The sequence below is a fragment of the Anomaloglossus baeobatrachus genome, chromosome 6 (assembly GCF_048569485.1).
Source record: "Anomaloglossus baeobatrachus isolate aAnoBae1 chromosome 6, aAnoBae1.hap1, whole genome shotgun sequence".
Lineage (NCBI taxonomy): Eukaryota > Metazoa > Chordata > Amphibia > Anura > Aromobatidae > Anomaloglossus > Anomaloglossus baeobatrachus.
Genome location: NC_134358.1, coordinates 10,473,474 through 10,492,984, shown reverse-complemented (window position 1 = coordinate 10,492,984; position 19,511 = coordinate 10,473,474). Strand labels below are relative to the sequence as shown.

The 19,511-nt window shown below is 47.9% G+C and overlaps 1 protein-coding gene across 4 annotated transcripts in view; it reads right to left on the bottom strand.

Moving 5' to 3' along the window:
- LOC142316935 (cytochrome P450 2C8-like) overlaps window positions 1–19,511 on the bottom strand; it is a 124,960-nt gene that overhangs the window by 82,725 nt on the left and 22,724 nt on the right. For all 4 annotated transcript variants that reach the window (XR_012754642.1, XM_075352716.1, XM_075352718.1 and 1 more), the window contains exons 2-3: window positions 16,464–16,647; window positions 12,563–12,725 (exon numbers count right to left, since the gene is read on the bottom strand). Coding sequence is in view for 3 of the 4 variants with exons in the window: in XM_075352716.1 (XP_075208831.1) it covers window positions 12,563–12,725; window positions 16,464–16,647 (347 nt within the window). In the remaining variant the exon portion in view is untranslated. The remainder of the gene's footprint in view (window positions 1–12,562; window positions 12,726–16,463; window positions 16,648–19,511) is intronic.

Sequence of the window (19,511 nt, the reverse complement as noted above, 5' to 3'; positions counted from 1 at the left end):
TAGGGACTAGGATGGGCACATTACTATAGGATAGGGACTAGGATAGGCACATTACTATAGAATGGGGACAAGGCTGGGGACATTACTATAGGATGGGGACAAGGTGGGCACAATACTATAGGATGGGGACATTACTATAGGATAGGGACTAGGATGGGCACATGACTATAGAATGGGGACAAGGCTGGGGACATTACTATAGGATGGGGACAAGGTGAGCACATGTCTATAGGATGGGGACAAGGTGGGCACATTACTATAGGATGGGGACAAGGTGGGCACATTACTATAGGATGGGGACAAGGTGGACACATTAATATAGGATGGGGACAAGGTGGGCACATGTCTATAGAATGGGACAAGGTGGGCACATGTCTATAGAATGGGACAAGGTGGGCACATTACTATAGGATGGGGACAAGGTGGGCACATTACTATAGGATGGGGACAAGGTGGGCACAGTACTATAGGATGGAGACTAGGATGGGCACAGTACTATAGGATGGGGACAAGGCTGGTGACATTACTATAGGATAGGGACTAGGATGGGCACAGTACTATAGGATATGGGGACAAGGCTGGGGACATTACTATAGGATGTGGACAAGGCTGGGGACATTACTATAGGATAGGGACTAGGATGGGCACAGTAATATAGAATAGGGACAAGGCTGGGGACATTACTATAGGATAGGGACTAGGATGGGCACATGACTATAGAATGGGGACAAGGCTGGGGACATAACTATAGGATAGGGACTAGGATGGGCACATGACTATAGAATGGGGACAAGGCTGGGGACATTACTGTAGAATGGGGACATTACAAGGATGGGCACAATACTATTGGATGGGGACATTATTACTATAGTATGGGGACAGTACTATAGGATGGGGACTATGATGGGCACATTACTGTAGGATAGGGACATTACTACAAGGGGACAAGGATGGGAAACATGACTATAGAATAGGGATAATGCTGGGGACATTACTATAGGGTGGGGACAAGGTTGGCACATTACTATAGAATGGGGACAGTACTATAGGATGGGGACATTGCTAGAAGGGGACAAGGATGGGGAACATTACTATAAGATGGGGGACAAGGATGGACACATTACCATAGATTGGGGACAAGGATGAACACATTACTATAACATGGGGACAAGGATGGGGAACATTACTTTAGGATGGAGACAAGGATGAGCACATTACTGTGGGATGGGGACTAGGATGGGGCACAATACTACAAGGGGACAAGGATGAGCACATTACTGTGGGATGGGGCACAATACTACAAGGGGACAAGGATGAGCACATTACTGTGGGATGGGGACTAGGATGGGGCACAATACTACAAGGGGACAAGGATGAGCACATTACTGTGGGATGGGGCACAATACTAAAGGGGACAAGGATGAGCACATTACTGTGGGATGGGGACTAGGATGGGGCACAATACTACAAGGGGACAAGGATGAGCACATTACTGTGGGATGGGGCACAATACTAAAGGGGACAAGGATGAGCACATTACTGTGGGATGGGGACTAGGATGGGGCACAATACTACAAGGGGACAAGGATGAGCACATTACTGTGGGATGGGGCACAATACTAAAGGGGACAAGGATGAGCACATTACTGTGGGATGGGGACTAGGATGGGGCACAATACTACAAGGGGACAAGGATGAGCACATTACTGTGGGATGGGGACTAGGATGGGGCACAATACTACAAGGGGACAAGGATAGGCACGTTACAATAATATGGGGAACATTACTAAAAGATGTTGGTCAAAATTTCTATATAGTGCTAATTGTAAGACTATTAGTTACAAGAAAGGAATAAAATGTAAACAAAAATGTTTATATTTAAACAAAGAATGTGCACGTTTGCTATAATCAACAAGTGAAAATGTTCAAAATCAGTGATCCCAAGGTGTGTAAAAAACAATATATATGGTACCAATAAAAATGTCACTTTGTCCTGCAAAGAATGCGGCCCCCCAAATTATTTTTTGTCTTCTGTGCGGCCCATACACCCAGCCGAGTTTGAGACCCCAGATCTAGTCCCACCCCCGAATTAAAGCAGGATTCACTAAATCATCGCAGACAGATGTCCGTCCAACCTCTTTGTAAAGACTTCCATTGCAGGAGACCTCACCACCTCTCGTGGTCGCCTGTTCCACTCATTGATCACTCTCACTGTCACAGTTTTTTCTAATATGTAATCTGTGTCTCCTATCAGTTTCATCCATTGCTTCTAGTCTTTCCTTGTGAAAATGAGAATAAAACTGATCCCTCTACAGTGTGACCGCCTGTAAGATATTTGTAGACCGCTATTAAGTCTCCTCTCAGTCTTCTCTTTTGCAGCTAAACAATCCTAAATCCTGTAACCGTTCCTCATAGGACATGGTTTGCAGTCCAGTCACCATTCTGGTCACTCTTCTCTGAACTTGCTACAGTTTGTTGATGTGTTTTTTAAAATGTGGTGCCCAAAACTGGACCCAATATTACAGATGAGGTCTGACCAAAGAGGAGTAAAGGGGGATAATGACTTCACGTGATCTAGACTGTATGCTTCTGTTATTACATCCTAGAATGGGGTTTCCTCTTTTGCTGCTGCATCACTCTGTTGACTCCTGTGCAGTCTGTGATCTATTAATATACCTAAGTCGTTTTCACACATGCTGTTGGATAGCTCTATTCCTCCCATGCTGTATATGTCACACATGCTGTTGGATAGCTCTATTCCTCCCATGCTGTATATATCACACATGCTGTTGGATAGCGCTATTCCTCCCATGCTGTATATGTCACACATGCTGTTGGATAGCTCTATTCCTCCCATGCTGTATATGTCACACATGCTGTTGGATAGCTCTATTCCTCCCATGCTGTATATGTCACACATGCTGTTGGATAGCTCTATTCCTCCCATGCTGTATATATCACACATGCTGTTGGATAGCGCTATTCCTCCCATGCTGTAGATGTCACACATGCTGTTGGATAGTTCTATTCCCCCCATGCTGTATATATCACACATGCTGTTGGATAGTTCTATTCCTCCCATGCTGTATATGTCACACATGCTGTTGGATAGCTCTATTCCTCCCATGCTGTATATGTCACACATGCTGTTGGATAGCGCTATTCCTCCCATGCTGTATATGTTACACATGCTGTTGGATAGCGCTATTCCTCCCATGCTGTATATGTCACACATGCTGTTGGATAGCGCTATTCCTCCCATGCTGTATATATTACACATGCTGTTGGATAGCGCTATTCCTCCCATGCTGTATATGTCACACATGCTGTTGGATAGCGCTATTCCTCCCATGCTGTATATGTCACACATGCTGTTGGATAGCTCTATTCCTCCCATGCTGTATATATCACACATGCTGTTGGATAGCTCTATTCCTCCCATGCTGTATATGTCACACATGCTGTTGGATAGCGCTATTCCTCCCATGCTGTATATGTCACACATGCTGTTGGATAGCGCTATTCCTCCCATGCTGTATATGTCACACATGCTGTTGGATAGCTCTATTCCTCCCATGCTGTATATGTCACACATGCTGTTGGATAGCTCTATTCCTCCCATGCTGTATATGCTCTTTTCATTATTCTTGCAGAGATGTATGATTTTGCATTTCTCCCTGTTATAAACCATTCTATTAGTTGCTGCCCATGGTTCCAGCTTGTTTAGATCTTGTTGAATCCTCTCTCTCTTCTCTAGTATTAGCTATTCTTCCTAACTTTGTGTCAGCAGCAAATTTAATCAGTTTACCCTTAATTCCTTCATCTAAATCATTGATAAAGATGTTGAACAAAACGTGGCCCAGGACAGAGCCCTGTGGTACCCACTTGTGACAGTCTTCCAGCTGGATGTGCATCCATTTATGACCACTCTTTGACTATACTCTGTGAGAGTCCACATCACTACACTCTATGAGAGTCCTCATCACTGCACTCTGTGAGAGTCCTCATCACTACACTCTGTGAGAGTCCTCATCACTACACTCTGTGGGAGTCCACATCACTACACTCTGTGGGAGTCCACAATACTACACTCTGTGGGAGTCCACAACACTACACTCTGTGGGAGTCCACAACACTACATTCTGTGGGAGTCCACAACACTACACTCTGTGGGAGTCCACAACACTACATTCTGTGAGAGTCCACATTACTGCACTCTGTGGGAGTCCACATCACTACACTCTGTGGGAGTCCACATAACTACACTCTTTGAGAGTCCTCATCACAATGTCAAAAAGAAATCAAGCTAGCAAAATTAGCTACTGAAACAAAAATTACCAAGGACATTAAAATAAATCTCAATTTTGTTTTATTAATACATTAATGCCAAAAATGAAAACAAAGGATAGTATTGGCCCCTTAAAATATAATAACAAGTTAATTATAGAGGACAAAGAAAAGACTGAGATATTAAATACTCATTTCTCATCTGTGTTCACCAACGAACTGACTGTTCCAGGGATCATTCAACAAATGAAAAATCAAAGTTCACCACCCGATATAATTCATTTAACACAAGAAGAAGTACGCCTGCGTCTGAGTAATGTAAACATTGACAAAGCCCCCGGGCCAGATGGCATTCATCCATGGATACTGAGGGAGCTGAGGCTAGTAATTGACAAACCGCTGTATCTTATCTTTTTAAACTCACTGGTAACAGGGTTGGTGCCTTAGGATTGGAGGATTGCTGATGTGGTACCGATATTTAAGAAAGGTAAGAAGGTGGATCCACGCAACTACCATCCAGTAAGCCTGACATCAGTAGTGTGGAAATTTTTTTAGGGCATTTTAAGGTATGACATGCAAAAATATATTGCAGAAAATAATATAATAACTGACAGACAGCATGGATTAATCAAATATAAGTCATGTCTGACTAACATGTTGAAGTTCTATGAGGGGGTAAGTGCAAACCTGGATATTGGTAATGCAGCTGAGGGGATTTATTTGGACTTTGCAAAGGCATTTAATACATTACCACATAATAGCCTTATACTAAATCTCCAGAATCAAGTACTAGGGGAAACTATATGCAACTGGGTAAGGAATCTGCTAAAAAATAGGAAACATGGAGTAGTTATAAATGGTATATTCTCTAAATAGGCTTGTGACGACACAGACTTTTTCAATGTGTGTTGTGGGTTACATTTCTTACATTAGCCAGACGTATTGTTCTTCTGTGTGTTAAGGTGGCTTTACACACTGCAACATCGCAAACGACATCGCTGTAACGTCACCGGTTTTGTGACGCTACAGCGACCTCCCCAGCGACATTGCAGTGTGTGAAACACATCAGCGACCTGGCCCCTGCTGTGAAGTTGCTGATCGCTACAAATCATTCAGGACCATTCTTTGGTCCTTTGTTTCCCGCTGTGCAGCAAAGTCTCAGTGTGTAAAAGGACTTTACAGCGACTTTGTTAGCGACTTCCCTTTCAAAAAGCTGCTTTACAACGTCCCCAAAGACAAGCTAGGTCGTTCTGCAGGTCCGGATCGCTGTTGCGTCGTTGGCCAGGTTTGCCTGTTTGACAGCTCACCAGAGACTTTGTAGCGATCCCGGCCAGGATGGGATCGCTGGTGGGATCGCTAGAAAGTCTCAGTGTGTAAAGGGGCCTTTAACTTATGCTTGCTAAACTATTGTTTCTGCCAGACCACTCTGAGTGTTCATTGTAATGTAGTTGTGTATTGCTAATCTAAATTACCTCAGTGGCCATTGTCTAGTTTGTGGATTGCAGACTACATGTAAATATCCTCAGTCTTTCTGTCCATATCATTTAAATGAATATTATCCATGCAGCTTGAAATTCATCCAAGAAGAGAAGCAACCTTGTACAATCAATCCGATTGTTTCTATGCTTCTGTTAATACATCCTAGAATGGTGTTTGCCTTTTTTGCTGCTGCGTCACACTGTTGACTCATGTTCAGTCTTTGATCTATTGGTATACCTAAGTATTTTTCACACATGCTGTTGGACAGCTCTATTCCTCCCATGCTGTATATGCTCTTTTCATTATTCTTGGCAAGATGTATGACTTTGCATTTTTCCCTGGTATAAACCATTCTATTAATTGCTGCCCATGGTTCCAGCTTGTTTAGATCTTGTTGAATCCCCTCTCTGTCTTCTCTAGTATTAGCTATTCCTCTGAGCTTTGTGTCATCAGCAAATCTAATCAGTTTACCCTTAATTCCTTCATCTAAATCACTGATAAAGATGTTGAACAACACGGGCCCCAGGACAGAGCCCTGTGGTACCCCATTTGAGACAGTCTTCCAGCTAAATGTGAAGCCATTTATGACCACTCTTTGACTCTGATCACTAAGCCAGTTACCAGTCCATCTAACAGTTGCCTCGTCCATTCCACACACTTGGTGATTTTTTCAATAAGGATTGTATGAGATACTTTGTCAAATGTTTTGCTGAAGTCAAGATATACTATATCTACTGCATTTCCCTGATTCACTCTGTTGTCACGCTCCCGGTGTCCCGGCAGCACTCCTTACCCACTGATCTGGTCGCACCATCGCGGCACCGCTCCTTGACCACTGATCCTGCCCATGTGTCCTCCGATCATGGCTGCCGCTTCCGCTCGTGCTCTCCTACGTCCTGCTCCTGGTCTCAGGAGTCTGACTCTGAGTCTTAGACTCATGCCTCTGTATAGGACCGGGCCGCGCCCACTCTCCTGGTCTTATGGGCCCAGCACACCTTAAGCAGGATATGACATAGGGCTGTGCTGGGTATATGGGACTGGCCTTTCCATGTGGGCGGGGCCTGATCAATGTGTCTTGAAGCTTAGTCTTGTGAGCTAGGTGCTCAGGTCCTGTTACCAGTACCATTGCCTGACGTTCCTACTCGACACGTGTACCGGAATCCTGTACTGTCTCCGTTTTCAGGAACTCTGAAGCCCCAGTGACTTTGTCCTACCCGTTCCCTGTGGGATGCTGTCCCTGCCCCGTTAGTGCTCCGGCTACCGTGCATCCAGGCCTCCGGTGGGGTGCACGGTCCAGTGGATCCACCTCCTGGACCTAACAGTTTGATCAGGCCATGGATTCCGCCGGAGCACAACCGTCCGAACTGGGCGAACTGCGCCAGGAACTGGTGCGATAGCGGAGACCTTGACCCGTATATTGAATTTCTTGACGTCTGTGGACCACCATTTGTTTACGCTACAGACCGCCGCCTCGACCCTGTCGACGCAGCGAACAGCGACTACGTTTGAACCCGTTGTCTCCCCGGCCTCGCAACTCCGCCTCGCTGCACCGCCTCGCTATGCGGGAGATCCCAAGACCTGCAGAGGCTTCTTGAACCAGTGCTGCCTGCATTTCCAGTTGCTTCAGCACCTGTTTGTTTCGGACCAAGCAAAAGTGGCATTTATGATGTCCCACCTGGAAGGCGAAGCATTGGCCTGGATAAATCCATTGTGGGAGAACGAGGATCCGGTAACGACCGACATCTGGGAATTCCTTCAGGCTTTTCTAAGTACCTTTGATGAACCGGGACGCACTACCGTGGTTACCTCCTCGCTCCTCCGGTTGCGCCAAGGAAGCCTGACGGTGGGCCAGTATGCCATCCAGTTCCGCACGCTTGCCTCCGAGCTAGGCTGGAACAACAAGGCATTGACTGCCGCCTTCTGGGAGGGGCTCTCCGGTCGCATCAAGGACGAATTAGCCGGTCGTGATGTTCCCCGTACCTTGGATGCTTTGGTATCTCTAGCCAGCCGGATTGATCTCCGTTTTCAAGAGCGAACCAAGGAAGTATCCCGGGAGAAACGACCAATCCGTCACATCTCCATTCCGCAGAGGTCTACCGTTCCCCCGCCACTGCCGTCCTGTGATTCTACTCCCGAACCCATGCAAATCGACCGACTAAGCCAAGCTGAACAACGCCGAGCAGAGCGACTCGCCCGGGGCCTCTGTTTCTATTGTGGAAGCGGTACACACCTGCTTCGTTCTTGCCCTGAGAGACCAGGTAGACCCCAAGTCCAAGGGATGGTGGGAACCGCCACCCTTGGTACCGGAATCCCCTCAGTCCCGGTTACACAGACTGTCCAGGTAACGACTGAGAAGACCCGGTTCACGGCAGAGGCTCACATTGATTCAGGGGCAGTGGGTAATTTCATCCTACAAGCTACAGTGGACCGATATCGGATACCTGTCCTCCCGCTTGCTAAACCCCTCTGGTTCGCCTCCGTGGACGGAAAACCATTATACGTACCCGTCTTGTATACAACCGAACCAGTGAGACTCCGTGTTGGTGCTCTGTACACTGAGACTATTGCTTTCTATGTCATCCCGAGAATGGCTCCCGCGCTCCTGCTGGGTCTGCCCTGGCTACAACTCCATGACCCTGACATCATTTGGCGCTCTGGCGCAATCACTCGCTGGGGTCCCTTGTGCGATGATAACTGTCTGCAGCCCATTCCTCAGTCCCTGGTACGTGAGTCTGTCAAGCCGCCGGAAGAAGAAGAGACGACGCAGTCCAGCATCGTTCCACAGTCCCTAGCATTTGAGTCTTTGATACCACCAAAAGATGGGACAAACCAGTCTGGCGTTGGTCACAATGAACTTGTTCCGGTGACTACGTTACCCCTGGCACAGGCTCCTCCTGGGAAGTCCTTCGTTGCAGAGTCTGACAGACCCGAGGTCCTTCAGTGGGTGCATTCATTGGAGACGACCGAACACGCCAGTCAGGAGGACACCCTGAGTGCTATTGCTCGGGCCCATTGGTGGCCATCTCTTTCTCAGGATGTCGCCTCTTTTGTCTTTGATTGTCTGTCCTGTGCCCGGTCCGAGACACCCGAGCCGGTCGTTCTCGATACCCTCTCTTCTACCGCCTGTACTGCCGAGCCGGTCGTCCACGCTTCCCCCTCTCCTGCTGCCAGTACCTTCCCTCTCCTTGTTGCTGCTGACCAGGGTTCTCTGGTACGGGATATTGTGGCCATGAAAACCGTACGGGGTAGGCAGTCCTTCCTTGTCGATTGGGTGGGTTATGGTCCTGAGGCCCGGTCCTGGCTGTCCCGGAAGTACAGTGCTGCTCCTCTCCTGCGCGACTTCATGTCCCGGTCGCGGGGAGGGGGTCATAAAGGGGGAGGTATTGTCACACTCCCGGTGTCCCGGCAGCACTCCTTACCCACTGATCCGGTCGCACCATTGCGGCACCGCTCCTTGACCACTGATCCTGCCCACGTGTCCTCCGATCATGGCTGCCGCTCCCGCTCGTGCTCTCCTGTGTCCTGCTCCTGGTCTCAAGAGTCTGACTCTGAGTCTTAGACTCATGTCTCTGTATAGGACCGGGCCGCGCCCACTCTCCTGGTCTTATGGGCCCAGCACACCTGAAGCAGGATATGACATAGGGGGGGCTGTGCTGGGTATATGGGACTGGCCTTTCCATGTGGGCGGGGCCTGATCAAAGTGTCTTGAAGATTAGTCTTGTGAGCTAGGTGCTCAGGTCCCCTTGAGCCGTGTCCCGTTACCAGTACCATTGCCTGACGTTCCTACCCGACACGTGTACCGGAATCCTGTACTGTCTCCGTTTTCAGGAACTCTGAGGCCCCAGTGACTTTGTCCTACCCGTTCCCTGTGGGACGCTGTCCCTGTCCCGTTAGTGCTCCAGCTACCGTGCATCCAGGCCTCCGGTGGGGTGCACGGTCCAGTGGATCCACCTCCTGGACCTAACACCTGTGATGGTGGAATATTGTGGATTGTGTACCATTTTGTGTGGGTTAATGTTTGGGCGTGGTTCACTGTCCATTATGTGTTCCTTGTGTGTGTGTACATTGTCCTATTTGCAGGTTTAATTCCTCCCCTGCCAGTTTTTTGTTCCTAAGTCGGGGGAGGGGGCGTGAGATCCACCTAAACTCTCTGCTTACCTGATAAATTGGGCAGTCTATTTGAGAACTTTAAGGAAGAAGGATTGATCCTCTGGGAGAAACTGGCTTCTCAGAGAGATGGGGACATTTATGCCACTACTGGACAATGTTACCCTCTGTTTTGTGGATTATGTTATGGACCGTTTTGATTTGCTTGGAATAAATGCTATTCGGATTGTACAGCCATCTCTCGCTCTGTTGATTCTGTGATATGGGAGCAGGACCCCGTGACACACCCAGTCAGTGATTTTGTCATAGAAGGAAATTAAGTTAGTCTGACATGACTTATTAGTCACAAACCCATGCTGGCTCAGGTTAATTACTTCATTCTCATCCAGGTACTTGCAGAAATGTTGTTTAATAATTTGTTCAAAGATCTTTCCTGGTATGGAAGTCAGGCTCACAGGCCTGTAGTTTCCTAGGCCCACCTTCTTCCCCTTTTTGAAGATAGGGACAACATTTGCTCTTCTCCAGTCTTCTGGAACGTCTCCTGTTCTCCAAGAATTTTCAAAATTTATGAAGTGTGGTTCTAATATTTCCTCTGCTATCTCCTTCAGTACTCTGGGGTGAAATTCATGTGGACCTGGGGACTTGAATTCATTAATGTTAGCTAAGTATTCCCTCACTATCTCTTTGTTTATTGATGGCCTGGATTCTTCTAATCCTACAATAGAACGGTAACAGCTTTTATATCATGGTGAATGATTTCCTCAGTACACAGGTTGAACTTGATGGACCAGGGGCTTTATTCACCGTATGTAACTATGTAACTGCACTCTGTGATCGTCCTCATCACTACACTCTGTGAGGTTCCTCATTATGGCACCAACATTCTATCTTTTTTTTTTGCAAGATTCTAGGCTGATACATCTTGTGATATGTAGTCCATGCCCGTTCTGCTCCTGCCTATGTTGTAATCCACTGCCTGCAGTTTTGGAGCAGCTGCACTACAATGTGACTGTCCCCAGGTGATGGTGAAGCCTCCCTCTTCTCCCACCATGGATGGTCCCTGGGGGCTAACGGCATCTTCTCTTACACAGAAGGGAATTGCTTAGAGCGTTTTCCCAGTGAGACAGATCAGATGGTTGTGTTTGGTTCCTTGAAGTAGGATCACGAGGATGTTACTGTAAGTTTCTAAATTGAGCATGTGATGAAGCCCCCAGAGACCCCCATGCTTCACCCTCCTAGTGTCAGCACAAAGCAGAACTTAAAGTGACACTTACTGTCATGATTCGTGTATGGCTCTTCCGTTCCTGAGCCAGTGCATGTATCCTGCCTGCCTCCGGGAGGGGACTGTTTGTTCTGGCTTCGTTCCGGGGGTCACGCCACCATATCTTGGTGCTGATACTTCTGGGACACCGCCAGTGATATTTCCGTCTTTGCTGTGTGCTTTGTGCCTGTGAAATGTTCTCTGGTTCTTTTCCTGCTACCTGTCACGCTCCCCGGGTCCTTGGCTCCCCTCCCCGGGTCCTCTACTCCGCTCCCCGGGTCCTCAGCCCCGCTCCCCGGCTCACCTGCCACGCTCCCCGGGTCCTTGGCTCCTGTGCCCGTCCTTCCCAGGCCCCCTGGTCTCCGATCGCGGCGCCCGACGGCTTCCCAGGCCCTGGCCGGCTCCCCTGCGTCCTCTTCTCAGCCTCCTTCCCTGGCTTCTGGCACCCGGGCTGCGCGCATGCGCATTAGGGCGCGCGCGCGGTCACTGACCCTTTCTTAAAGGGCCAGCGTCCATTAACAGGAAATGAGGCCAAACAGGTACAGGGTATAAAGGGGTGTATTGTCCAAGAGGGCGGGGCCTGATCTTCGTGTTTTCCAAGCTAGGAGTCAGGTTTCCTTGTGTCGTCTTGCCATACTCACGTATCTCTCTTCTAGAGCTGATCCTGCCTCGCCAGCCGGTCCTGCTGAATCCCGAACCCCGCACGCTGTCCGTCTGCCATCTGACAGTCCGTACCATCTTGGATCCCTGCTGTGACCCGTCATCTCGCTCCAAAAGGTTCCGGACCCCGCCTGACATCATCTCGGCTTCCGAACCTGAGCTACGTCACCCGGACTACCATCCGTGACTCCATGGTCCCAGGGACTTCTTCGGTACCTTCACTTGCACGGACTGTTCTACTGCCCATACTGCTGCAGCTACCGGACTCCTTACCACCATCTTAGAGTTCGGCCCAGTGGATCCACCTCCTGGGTCTGCCCGACCGCCTGACCCTGACACTACCCAGTACTGTTTGTCCTGACCTCTGCTCCCCATTGCCCGACCTGACTTCCATCCCTCTTGCCTGACCTGACCTGACCTCCATTTCCCCAGCTTGTTCTTATCTCCGTTTCTTCTGCCCATCCATACCTCTATCCCTCCTACCCGCCCTTTTGTCTATACCTCCCTGTCTTCCAGTCTCCTGTCCTGTTGTGTGTTTCCCACTCCCTCCCCTGTGCTTACTTGATCTCACAGTATCCGACCTCGGCTCTGTTCTTTGACTTTGGCTTGTGTTCTCCTCGGTACGGACGTGACATCCTGGCATAGACCCTGACTGATCGACTACCCCTGCTCTTGTTAGCGACCTCTACTGGGCTTTTGTCTAAAGACACTCAGGAGTTCTTTTCCTACTTTGGTCCCTGCTCCCCGTACTGGTACCTTGACACTTACTGTATCCATCAGAGTAGAGATCAATGACGGGTGAGAAGGGACGGCCACTGAACTCCTCGCCTTGATTTAATAAGGCGTCCTTCACTGCTTCATAGCCGCAGAGGACCACAATTGGATCCATCAACTTCCAGATGGTGAACACCGGACCGTATTTTCTGTAAAGCTTTACACAAAACATAAAAAGGTTTATAATGGAGGAAAAATGGCAACAAGTGACCTAATCTCTCCCACACCAGGGTCCAGAGGGGCGATTCCCTGACCATACAGAGTCCTTTGAGGGGAGAGCCAGGCATCTGTGTGCAGCTGCCTCTAGGTGGAATATTATTATTATACACATTCTATGACTATTATTTTGGCACTATATGGCAGTATTTCTGCACCTTAGGACACTATTATACAGTGGGTGTGGAAAGTATTCAATCCCCTTTACATTTTTCACTCTTTGTTTTATTGCAGCCTTTTGGTACATTCTCATTAATGTACACTCTGCGCCCATCCCCCATCTTGACAGAAAAAAAACAGAAAAGTAGATATTTTTGGTAAATTTTTAAACAAGAAAAACTGAAATATCCCATGGTCATAAGTATTCAGTCCCTTTCCTCAGTATATCACATGGTGATAAGTATTCAGCCCCTTTGCTCAGACACTCATATGTAAGTCACATGCTGTCCATTTCCTTGTGATCCCCCTTGAGATGTTTCTCCTCCTTCATTGGGGTCCAGCTGTGTGTAATTACACTGATAGGACGTGATCTGGAAAGGCGCACACCTGTCTATATAAGACCTCACAGCTCACACTGCATGTCACACCAAATGAGGATCATGAGGCCAAAGGAACTGGCCAAGAAGCTCAGAGACAGAATTGTGGCAAGGCACAGATCTGGCCAAGGTTACAAAAGAATTTCTGCAGTACTCAGGGCTCCTAAGAGCACAGTGACCACCATAATCCTTAAATGGTAGAAGTTTGGGACCAGCAGAACTCTTCCTAGACCCGGCTATCCAGGCAAACTGAGCAATCATGGGAGAAGAGCCTTGATGAGAGAGGTAAAGAGGAACCCCAAGATCACTGTGGCCGAGCTCCAGAGATGCAGGAGGGAGATGGGAGAAAGTTGCACAAAGTCACCTATCACTGCAGCCTCCACCAGTCGGGCCTTTATGGCAGAGTGGCCCGACGGAAGCCTCTCCTCAGTGCAAGACATTTGAAACCCGCATAGAGTTTGCAAAAAAAACATATGAAGGACTCCCAGACTATGAGAAATAAGATTCTCTGGTCTGATGAGACGAAGATAGAACTTTTTGGTGATATTTCTAAGCGGTATGTGTGGAGAAAACCAGACACTGCTCATCACCTGCCCAATACAATCCCCACAGTGAGACATGGTGGAGGCAGCATCATGCTATGGGGGCAGGGACAGGACGACTGGTTACAATTGAAGGAAAGATGAATGTGGCCAAGTACAGAGATATCATGAAAGAAAACCTCTCCCAAATGCTCTGGACCTCAGACTTGGCCGAAGTTTCACCTTCCAACAAGACAATGACTCTAAGCACCCAGCTAAAATAACAAAGGAGCGGCTTCAGAACAACTCTGTGACCATTCTTGACCGGCCCAGCCAGAGCCCTGACCTAAACCCAATAGAGCACCTCTGGAGAGACCTGAAAATGGCGTCCACCAATGTTCACCATCCAACCTGACGGAACTGGAGAGAATTTGCCAGGAAGAATGACCGAGGATCCCCAAATCCAGGATCCCAAGAAGACTCATGGCTGTATTAGCTCAAAAGGGAGGGTGCCTCTACTCAATACTGAGCAAAGGGGCTGAATACTTATGACCATGTGATATACTGAGCAAAGGGGCTGAATACTTATGACCATGTGATATACTGAGCAAAGGGGCTGAATACTTATGACCATGTGATATACTGAGCAAAGGGGCTGAATACTTATGACCATGTGATATACCGAGCAAAGGGGCTGAATACTTATGACCATGTGATAGATCAGTTTTATTTTTTTTAAAAATTCGCAAAAATATCTACATTTCTGTTTTGTTTTCTGTCAAGATGGGGGATGGGGGCAGAGTGTACATTAATGAGAATTTGCCAAATGGCTGCAATGAAACAAAGAGGGAAAAATGTAAAGGGGTGTGAATACTTTCCGTACCCACTGTATATTTGTTTGGTGGTACATGTACGTAGTATACATTATTACATTTTTGTTTTAGGCTATAATGGGTGGAGTTTTGGCATCGTCTCACAATTCAGGTCCTGAGCATTGGATGGCGGTATTATCTAGCATGATTTTCACATTTGACTCCTTAATAAAGCTCAACGTGAAACGTACGTCGAAGTCTGGGGGCAGCTTATGTTCTGTTATACGTATGGTACTTATATAATATTTTTTTTGTCATATTAATTGCTGATGTGACTATTTATTTTGGTGTGAGGTGGTATTTATTCAATTATTTGTTATTGTTATGATTTAGATACTCTCTCACATCTTTAAATATTTTTATATGATACTTTTTTTCTGCATTTTCATACCTATATGTGCTTTATATTCGCCCTAGCCTACACGTAGTTTATGCTTGTTTGTATCCTATCCCCTGATATTATTGCTTTTATGGTATTTTATTATGGTATTTTCCCTATAAAGATTTGTATTTTATCACATGTGAATTTCTCACCTTTTTCTTTCGTGTAGCAATATATTTTTTGGTGATATTTTCTGGGTGATATTTATTATTAATTATTGATTTTGTGTAGTCACATGATTTTCACATTATATAGCCCTCATATCGTGCTGTATGGTATGGGCACTTTATGGTATGGGCACTGTATGGTGTGTGCAATGTATGATAGGGACACTGTATGGTGTGGGTGCTGCATGGTATGGGTACCGTATGGTATGGATACCGTATGATGTATGGTATGGGCACTGTATGGTATGGGCACTGCATGGTGTGTGCAGTGTATGGCAGGGGCACTGTATAATATGGGCATTGCATGGTGTGGGCACTTGTGGTGTGGGCACGGTATGGTATGGGCACTCTATGGTATGGGTGCTGTATGGTACGGGTGCTTTATGGTGTGGGAACTCTATGGTATGGGCACGGTCTGGTGTGGGAATGGTATGGTGTGGGTGCTGCATGGTATGGGCACTGCATGATATACGCAGTGTATGGTATGGGTGCTGCATGGTATGGGCACTGTATGAAATGGGTACTGTATGGTATGGGAACTGTGGGGTATGGGCACTGTGGGGTATGGGCACTGTATGGTATGGGCACTGCATGGTATGGGCACTGCATGGTATGGGCACTGTATGGTATGGGCACTGTGGGGTATGAGCACTGTATAGTATGGGCGCTGCATGGTATGGGCAGTGCACTGTATGGTATAGGTGCTGCATGGTATGGGCACTGCATGATATACGCACTGTATGGTATGGGTGCTGCATGGTATGGGCACTGTATGGTATGGGCACTGTATAGTATGGGCGCTGCATGGTATGGGCGCTGCATGGTATGGGCAGTGTATGGTATGGGCAGTACACTGTATGGTATGGTTGCTGCATGATATACGCATTGTATGGTATGGGCACTGTATGGTATGGGCACTGTATAGTATGGGCGCTGCATGGTATGGGCGCTGCATGGTATGGGCAGTGTATGGTATGGGCAGTACACTGCATGGTATGGGCGCTGCATGGTATGGGCAGTGTATGGTATGGGCAGTACACTGTATGGTATGGGTGCTGCATGATATACGCATTGTATGGTATGGGCACTGTATGGTATGGGTGCTTCATGGTATGGGCACTGTATGGCCCTCTAATACAAATACTATTACGTCAGCAGCTGTAACCGGCCTGCTGGTCCTGGGGTCTCCAAAATCACATACCTCAGGGAAGTATTTGCACGCAGCACCTTCTCCCACATATTTAGGGGTACCCAGAAGCGGCAGAGGAGCAGGACCGGGGGGTAAGAGGTTCAATTTTTTCTGCTTTCTCCAAAAGAAGAGAAGGAAAGTGAAGATGAGGAGGATAGAGACCGCAATGGACAGCAGCGGGGAGACGATCATTATCCTGGAGGGTCAAGAAGGAAAAAATATATATATTTACAGTATCACATGTAATTACAACATTGCATCCACTATACACAGCATCGCTCCTCCACCTCACAACTGCTACATTTTTTCTAAAAGAGATTAAAAACATTCGGGTGCGACTCAGAACTTTGCACTTTATTTTTAGAGAAGCATTTAGACATTCCCAACCCCTGTATTCCTTTGACAGACTTTCCAACATACTGTATACCTCACACAGACTTTCCAACATACTGTATTCCTCACACAGACTTTCCAACATACTGTATTCCTCAGACAGACTTTCCAACATACTGTATTCCTCTGTATTCCGCATATGAATCCTCCTGTACTTCCTCCCCTTCCTGTTGTCCCACCCTCTGACTCCGAATAGTGTTTAGCGTGTGCTCCAGCATGTAAATGACTGGAATTGTCATGCTGATAATGGCATTGTCAGCGCTAAACATATTCGTCGCCATGTCGAAACTGTGCAGAAGGGTGCATAGGTCCTTGATCTGAGACCACTCCATCAGGGTGATCTGCCCCACCTCTGCATCTCGTTGGCCCAGGCTATACGTCATGACGTATTGCACCGGGGCTCGGCGGTGCTGCCACAGTCGCTGTAACATGTGGAGAGTCGAATTCCAGCGTGTCGCCACATCGCATTTCAGGCGATGAACCGGCAGGCCGAAAGACTTCTGGAGCGATGCAAGTCGCTCAGCTGCGGCAGTTGAACGGCGGAAGTGAGCAGAGAGTGACCGTGCCCTGTGCAGAAGGCCATCTAGGCCGGGATAGTGGGTTAAAAATTGCTGGACAACAAGGTTCAACACGTGAGCCATACAAGGCACATGTGTCACCTTGCCCCAGTTTAGGGCCGCACCCAGGTTTGCAGCATTGTCGCACACGGCCTTACCAGGCTGCAGGTTGAGTGGAGACAACCATTTACCAAACTCAGTCTCCAGAGCTGCCCACAACTCAGCCGCTGTGTGACTCTTATTTCCCAGACATTTCAAGGTAAAGACCGCCTGATGCCATTGAGCTCTGTTGCCAGCATAGTAAGGAGGTGTGCAGGATTCCTTGTGCGCAGTTAAAACGCCGGTGGCCTGACCAGGCAGGCTTGGGGTGGAGGTGGAGGACCCAGACGAGGTTGAGGAGATAGAAGCAGTGGAGGAACTTCCACATACAGAGGATTGACGCACAAGTCATGGGGACGGCAAGACTTGTACAGCAGACCCTTCTCCATCTCGCACCATAGTTACCCAGTGCCCAGTCAGTGACATGTAACGTCCCTGTCCATGCTTACTGGTCCAAGTATTGGTGGTGAAATGCACCCTGTCACACACAGAGTTTATCAAGGAAGCGGTGATGTTGTGTGCGATATGCTGGTGTAGCGCAGGCACACCTTTCTTGGAAAAGTAGTGGTGACTCGGCATCTGGTACTGGGGCACTGCGATGGTCATGAGGTCTCGAAAATCCTCTGTGTCCACCAGGTGGAAAGGCAGCATTTCTGTAGCCAACAGCTTGCAGAGGGTGAAAGTCATCCTCTTAGCTTTGTCATGGCTCGGAGGAAATGGCCTTTTAATTGTCCACATCTGAGGGACCGAGATGTGGCTGCTGTGCGAAGACGGTGTGGAGTAGGGTGTCCCTGGAAAACTGCGGGTCTGTAAGGAAAGTGCAGGCGGAGACATGATATTGCCTTCATTCAAAGTTGGTGCTCTCGATGTCTGAGAGAGCTGTACACCAGCAGCTGTTTCCCCTCCCAAACCAACTGATGATGACCTGCCAAGCAAACTGACTGTTGTAGTTAAAAAGATGGAAGGTCTGCGTAGAAAAACATGTGTGACAGCTGTCATAGAGTCATAGAGGATGAAGAGCGCGCGGATGCACTTGAAGGGGCAGACGGTGGTTGGCCCGCTCCGCTAGGCCTCATTGTAGCACAGTGAGCTTCCCACTGGGACTTATGCTTGCTATTCATGTGACGGTTCATGGATGAAGTAGTCAAACTAGTGACTTTTTGGCCTCTACTTACAGATTGGTGACAGCCTACAGATCACATGAGTTGGGTGATCCTTTGCAATGTCAAAAAAGGACCAGGCAATGCAACTATTAGAGCCCATGAGACCTGCAGAGCCACCCCGACTTGTGTTTGGAGGCAGAGTTGTGGCTGAGGATGCAGTTGTTGACGGGCTTCCAGTACTCCGTCTTTGACCAGGAAATCGCAAGCTAACCTCGTCGTCAGTCTCATCCTCCTCCACCGCCTCTGCTGACCTCCTCGAGTGCCTAACTGTGGGTTGAAAGTAAGTGGGATCTAGAGCTTCATCATCAACCGTTGTGTTTGCACTCCCCTCACCCTCAGACCTAGCCTCTTCCTGCCCTGACTGAATAGTTAAGTTGTCATTCCAATCAGGTATCTGAGTCTCATCGTCATCAGTATGTTCCTCATTGTCTCCACCAAGAGGTGTTACAGTTTGTTTATGAGGGTCTACATTATGCTCAGAAACTTGGTCATCAATGCCTGAATCAGACTCACAAAGCTTCTGGGCATCACTGCAGACCATTTCCTGGTCTGTACTCACTGTAGCTTGGGAGCAGACCTCTGATTCCCAGGCTATAGTGTGACTGAACAGCTTTGGAGACTCAGCCATCTCTGTTACACCATACTCTGCAGGGCGGGTGGATACTTGAGAGCTGGGAGAAAGCAAGTGCGATTGAGGTGACAACTCAGAGGACTGTTGTATTTTGGATGTTGAAGTTGAGGTGAAGGAGAGGCCACTTGTTGGAGCACTTGAGAATCATTCAAGCATGTTCTTTTTTGGTGCATCATCTACCAGTAGTTCGGTTCCGTAAAAAAGGGAGCACATAAGA